General features: G+C 44.9%; 1 protein-coding gene across 1 annotated transcript in view; it reads right to left on the minus strand.

Annotated features, from left to right (window-relative positions):
- ATP10A (ATPase phospholipid transporting 10A (putative)) overlaps nucleotides 1–4,047 on the minus strand; it is an 895,063-nt gene extending 891,016 nt beyond the window's left edge. The window contains exon 1 of the mRNA XM_086934179.1: nucleotides 2,716–4,047. Within this exon, the coding sequence (XP_086790305.1) occupies nucleotides 2,716–3,191 (476 nt within the window). The 5' untranslated portion in view covers nucleotides 3,192–4,047. The remainder of the gene's footprint in view (nucleotides 1–2,715) is intronic.
- Between the last annotated feature and the right edge of the window lie 2,409 nt (nucleotides 4,048–6,456).

The raw sequence follows: 6,456 nt of genomic DNA on the forward strand, positions 1-6,456 counted from the left end.
GTTTGAATAGGCCTGCCTTGCTACACAAGCCTCCGAGTCCAGATTCCCCTATTCTGGCAACTATGACTGACCATGAAACCTCATGCTCATTGCCAACAATTGCAGTCCTGTTCTTACATTTGCCTAAAAGATGGATTCTGGGACTTATCTGGGTTTAGCTCAAATAGTCTGTGGGTTACCGTAATAAAGAATGATTTGTAAAAGGAAGGCCCAGGAGTGGCAAAGCTGTGAACACTCGTTGTATAAACATACAATACTCCAGATTAAAAAAACACACATTGAATCCACATATTGGTGCAAGTGAAAAGACGTTTTAAAATGTTCTAAAACAGTGGTTTGTTAACCTGTGCTCCGGGGACCCCCGGAGGATAGGAACTGCGAAGCCTACTCTGGAAGTCCTCAGCTATTTAGAATATTATATAATATTAACAGACTAATAAAGTGTGTATAAATTAAGAAACAAAATGGTAAGTTCAAGATTTTAAAACATTTTGTAAATGTTTAGGAATTTGAAATTGGAGGCCAAATATTGAGTTGGTCTCCTTAGATTGGTTTGTGGGAGCAGTGCAAGTCCATCAGACAGAATGTAGTAAAGATGATGAGTGGCCTCTGTTGACCGTAGGAAAGCTCCAACGTCCCCACTAAAAATTGGATGAATTTATTCGTGAATTTAAATGAAATATTTATTAATTTGTTTTTTTTATTTGTGAATGCTTGTTTCTGTATTTTATGTGCATTATTTCGCTGCTCAACTCTTCGAAAATCCTTAGGTTGGGCTCCCCTGGCTTCAAGTAATGACTCAGTGGGCTTCCTCAGTATCCAATAATTATTCAGTTGGGGGGGGGGTCCCTGTGTTCCAGTAATGATTAAGTGGAGGTTCATAGAAGTCAAAAGGTTAAGAACCGCTGCTCTAAGACAATATCTGCCTTCAATTCTGTAAGACTGGTAGCAGGTTTTTACTATGAAAGGTCACAAGAACGCAACTGGACATAACGTTCACCAGACAGGTAGGTATTGGGTGCATTGTTTACTTCAAAGTTAGATTTGCGTAACGCCAGATACTCTACTCTACATGTAGTGCAGTCATTCATATCCAGGACTCAGTGTGACACTTTGCGCACCCTGACTGTATGATACTGCTGACCATCACCAGGGTGCATGATGCCAGGTCCCAAACTAAGGACACAATCACTGCTATTCCAAGTTTCTTTAGTGATGTGCCGGCAAGTCAAGTTCAAAGGTGCCACAATCGTGCTTGGGTCATCACTATGAGGAACTGAACATCTGAAGTCATTAGGGAAACCTGGCACCACTGTACTTTAAAGGATTCTGCTGCAACAATGTTCAGCTAGTATGGTCAAAACACTGAAATCCACAGCACTTACGCCCACTATTATTCCCAAGCTGCATTGTGCCTTCACTGAAAGAGACTGTAGTGAAACTGCAATTCCCCAGGAACATTAAACTATTGCCATATCCAGAATAAAGCTTCATGTCCACAAATAAAACCAAGGATGCATGCTGCCCCTATCAATCCCAGGGTAATAATTGTCACTTGCATGACAAGAACTCATTGTGGTATGATTTAGAGAGGCCATCTGTTGAATGATGTCACAATAGAGCTCAAAAGTCAAGGAGACATCACCAAACAATCATTCCAGTGTGTCTATTTTTGCTGATTGTTGGAGGTGCAGGACTGGGTAAAGAAAAGTGTTTTCTTTCTCTACACTGGTCGGCCTCTTTAAACACAGAATCCATGATTGCTTTTTCTAAGGAGGTGTGTTATGAATGTCACACAAGGACAAGCATTGGTACTACTGAAACCCTGGAACCATCCTCACAGCCTTAAAACATTTAACTACACTCATGCCCATAAACGGTGAAAAAACACACGCCTAGAATGAATGCATAGGGGGATTCTCAATATGAGTCCATACAACAATCACAAGATACCCAGAAATACTGTCAATGCTAGGCAGCACTGTATTATGTTTGAATCAAGACATACAAGTGCCATTACAAAGCCAAGGGTGCATTTTGCCACAGTTAGAATACTAGATCCATGGCAGTGCTACGATGTTCAGGATTCACAGTCAATGCTGTGATCATAATTCATGATGACAAACTGGCATCCTGCAAAGGGCCGTCAGTTCTAACACCCATAGCACATGGCCTCAGCCACTATTTGTATCAATGAAATGAGTTATGACAAACACGCCACCCTGTGCATGTTGCGGAGTATATTGCCAAGAATACCAAGAACCCCTGGCTCAGGTCCCTCTGTGCCAACACCACATGACCACGTTCTTGCACAACAATGCCCTGGATGTCTCTTGTCATTACCACCTCAGTTGTTGTCATTATCACACAAGTGGTCATCCTTATTTTCATGGTGCATCATGCCACAACAATGGTGAAGTATGACACCGTCATCTGCTGAATGCTAAGGTTTGCTGGAATTTACTTTTTTTGTTAGAACTATTTCACACCAAGAGCAGTCTGGTAGAAACACTGATACAGTTAAATCTATTTCACATAGAAAAGTAGGTCATTCATTCATTATCAACTGTGTCAATACAATGCCTGGATGCACTGGGCCAACGGCACGTCAAGAAGACGCATCAGCCTACGAGATGTCAGAATGCATTTTGTTACAGAGTCCTGCTACCCCCAGAATGCTCACCAGCCCATGTTACCCACAAGCCCCCAGGATACCTGCTGTACACCAGGCAGTCGGTGTGGTTGATCTCTGTGTCGGAACAGTAGCGTCTGTAGTCTTCCCACAGGTCCTTGAGGCCGGTGACAGCCAGGATGAAGAGCACAGGTGCCAACGCCATCTCAGGCTTGAAGGCATTGACAGAGGGTACGAAATTGAGAAGAGCGATGAAGACAAAGTAGATGTTGGCCAGGCGGTGAAACTGCTCGAACAGGTTCTTGGGCAGGAAGGAAAGCACAGTGTACTTGGTGGTCTTGATGCAGTTGCCAGGCAGTTGCCTGTTTGGGTTCTCCAGAGCTGCCTTAGCTGCCGATGGTATTAGCAGGCTCTGGGATCCCACCTCGTACAGCAGGTTGGAGTGCACAGTCCGTGCCCTGGCCTCCCGCTTTCCTTTTTTTCTCCTCTTCTTTTTCTTTATCTCTTCATCTGTGACCTGGCTGCCAAGCTCCCCATTCACCTCGCCACCCTTCTCCATTATAAATAACCAGTTACCTTTAGGTGCAGTATTTCCTCAAACAGCTTGGCACACTTTGGAGAAGACCAATCCACGTGCAAACTTTACAGTTTATCTTTACAGAAAGAGTCCACAACACAAATTCCTAAAGTGACCATTAAAACACACCTGTGGTCAGCAGAGCAGTTTTCTGATCACCCAGAGATATAGTGACCAAATACATCCAAAGTTAGCAGACTGCACCAGGGTGGCTCTCTGAATGGTCGAAGTGGCCAATTGGTTCCTCTGAAATCAAATGTATTCCAAAAGTGAGGGAAGAACGGTCCAGGTGACAACTCACAGACCAAAAATGACCAAATAACTCCCAGCGACCAAACAGCTCATCAGTGGCCCATCACCTCATCAATAACCGTACACCACTTCAGTAATCTGCCATATCACAAGTAGTGGATCCTGTCCATTGAAGCTAAACAGCTTTTCGGTGATTCACAGGGTCCTCTGTGCTCAATTAGCTCAGGAGTGCACTGCGCTGTCTTCTGTATACAAACATTTCAACAAACAAACGTGGTCTTATTGATCAACACGCCTTCTGATGTGTCATCAGCGCCTCCAAAGTCATTCAATATTTCTTAAGAAACGGAGGGACCGCCCTCCGTCCATCCTCCAGCTACCCCACCTCTCATCGCAGGAGGACCTCCCAATGTAAGCGGCGGCAAAACGAAGAAACTAAAATTGGTTTCACAACTCCTGGTTTGGGTCTTTCTTTTGCTTTCCGCGGCAGCTCTTTTCCCAGTGCGGGGCGAAGATTGTCCAGGGGCGTTTCCGCTTTTATTTCCTCTTTCTTTCCGGCGTGAAGTGGCTTCTATTCAGCTCTAGTCGGGGAACCCGCTGCCCACTTTGTGTCCTGCTAAAGTCCCGTTGCACTTTGGGCCCCTCCTCCGCGTCACTCCCACAAACTCAGACTAGTTTCCGCCCCCCTTGGACGCGCGCACTGAGGCGGCTGGAAAACAGAAGAGCGTATTTTCTGGGAACCTTTAGGCTAAAACGCGAAAGCAAACTTCTTCAACTCCAGTACCAATTGGCATGCGACACTGTTCTGTTGAAGGAATCTTCAGTATCAACAAGTTGTTATATGTTAATTCACAATTGTTCATTCGCCCTACCCCCCGCCAACGCTGCAGCCTTACACTTAAGGCTAGGGGGCGTTAGGGTGGAAAGGAGGGGTCTGCGTCTCATATTTGCTTAACTGTCTCCGGGAAACCTGAGAAGGCCGACCTGACTGCGTCGTGGCTTGGCATGTTTGCCCAAAACACATGATGGTGTAATATATTGCAACGTGGGCGCTCTCTTTCTTCAGCCGCGGCACTTTCGAATATGCGTAAAATCAAAAAAGAAATACATCTCAGACTCGTTTTCACAGAATGTGCCTTTAAAAGTTAAAACATACAGGCGAGTTTATAGACAATAACTCTCAAATGTTCCATTTGGTGAAACTCGAATGTCGCTGAGCTCAAGAAAGCAGGAAAATCTAATATATTCACACCATACTATAATTATATCGCCTCATGTGCCCCTGCGCGCAGATAACACCGCTATCATATCACCAAAATGTCACTGGTAGCAGAAATGACACGACCACACACCATTTTCCATTGATGGCATCAATGGAAGTAACATCATATGACTCTTGACCCTTAATTTCCCAGGAAGTGAAGTCATGTGACGTTAACCCTGATTATATCACACTCATTTAAAGGGCTTCAAACTTTGGGTTGGATCTCTCTGGGGTTAGTGTCTGTATTCCAAGGGTTGCACAAATGACTCTGTAAGTACATGTAAATGGACATGGTGTGGAAGAACGACCTTGTTTATTTGTCACGTTCCAGGCTGACTTTATGTACAGCAATTGAAGTGCATACAAAGAATGGGAACTTGTGGGTGTGGGTGTGTCTCGCAAGGGTTGAGCAGGGTGGAAAAACATGAATAAATAGGATAAAATATGCGAATGTTTTATTGTCGCTTCCCCCACCAGTTACTGCATATAAAACAACGCAAACCCCTTAAATGAAAAATAAATGCACGTTAAACTAATCAGTGGGAAATCTACTCTTTTACATTATAAAACCTTAGTAGGTTAATGCCATCACTGTTTCTGTATGTGAACAGAGAGTCACAGAATTGAATCCTGGTCGGTTCTGTGGGAAGCAGTAACTTGTGTATTTATAGTGCTATGAGGTCTCAGCCTGTGATAGATAGTCCTGGCCCCTCAATATATCTCCGTAAAAGAGTTGTCGTCCAGAGAGTTTCATTTTTTTTCTTTTTTTTTCTTCTTTTTATTGAAAAAACAAAGCAAGGCATGTAGAAAACATAGGAATGTAAGGACTCTACGAGGGCAGAGCATCATATCAGAAAACATTACAATAAACAATGTATTGACGGGGGAAGGGGGGTAGGAGAAGAGAACACACAAATCCTACGAAAATTATCAATAACAATAAGGGGTCGGGGAAAAGCGGGACATCAAGGACCGCAGCCACAGGTGGTACGCATATGTCCCCTCTATATCGATTCCAAGGACCCCACACTTTATGCCATTTCCGGGGGCGACCCCGAGCCAAGTACACCGTTTTCTCCCGGAACATGCACCAATCCATGTTTTCTACCCACAGCTCAAGAGTAGGAGGCCTCTGGGAGCCCCACAACTGTGCGATGTTCCGTTTGGTAATCATGGCCCCTAGAGTCACCCATTGAGTCTGTGCCACATTATGATCAGTGGGCTCCCAAACATTCAACAAACAGCGTCTGGCCTCCGGTAAGAGAGCCACACCCGTAACCTCCTGCATCACCTCATGGACCCTACTCCAATAGTCAAACACTTCCCGACATTCACAGATAATATGGAGGAAAGTCCCCAACTGACCGCAACCCCGCTGACACAGACCCTCCTCAGAAAAACCCATCTTGACCAGACGGGGACCCGTGACATAGACTCTATGTAGTATTTTGAGCTGGACTAGCCTCAGTCGTGCTGGAATCGCGATCTCCTTCGGTGAGGAGATCTCAGACTGCCAGTCTTCATCATCAAGTTAAAGGCCGTCATGGGCCCACTAATCACGCAGCTGCGATAGAAGGTCCGCCCTGTGGTTGATCAGTTTCTTGTACACCAGGGAAATGGTACTATCAGGCATATGGCCATCCAAGATACGATCCTCTAACGGGGTAGACTCCAGTATCACCCCCCCTCCGGGAAAACAGACATTAGCGCATGCCGGACCTGAGCATAACG

The sequence above is a fragment of the Lissotriton vulgaris genome, chromosome 8 (assembly GCF_964263255.1).
Source record: "Lissotriton vulgaris chromosome 8, aLisVul1.2, whole genome shotgun sequence".
Lineage (NCBI taxonomy): Eukaryota > Metazoa > Chordata > Amphibia > Caudata > Salamandridae > Lissotriton > Lissotriton vulgaris.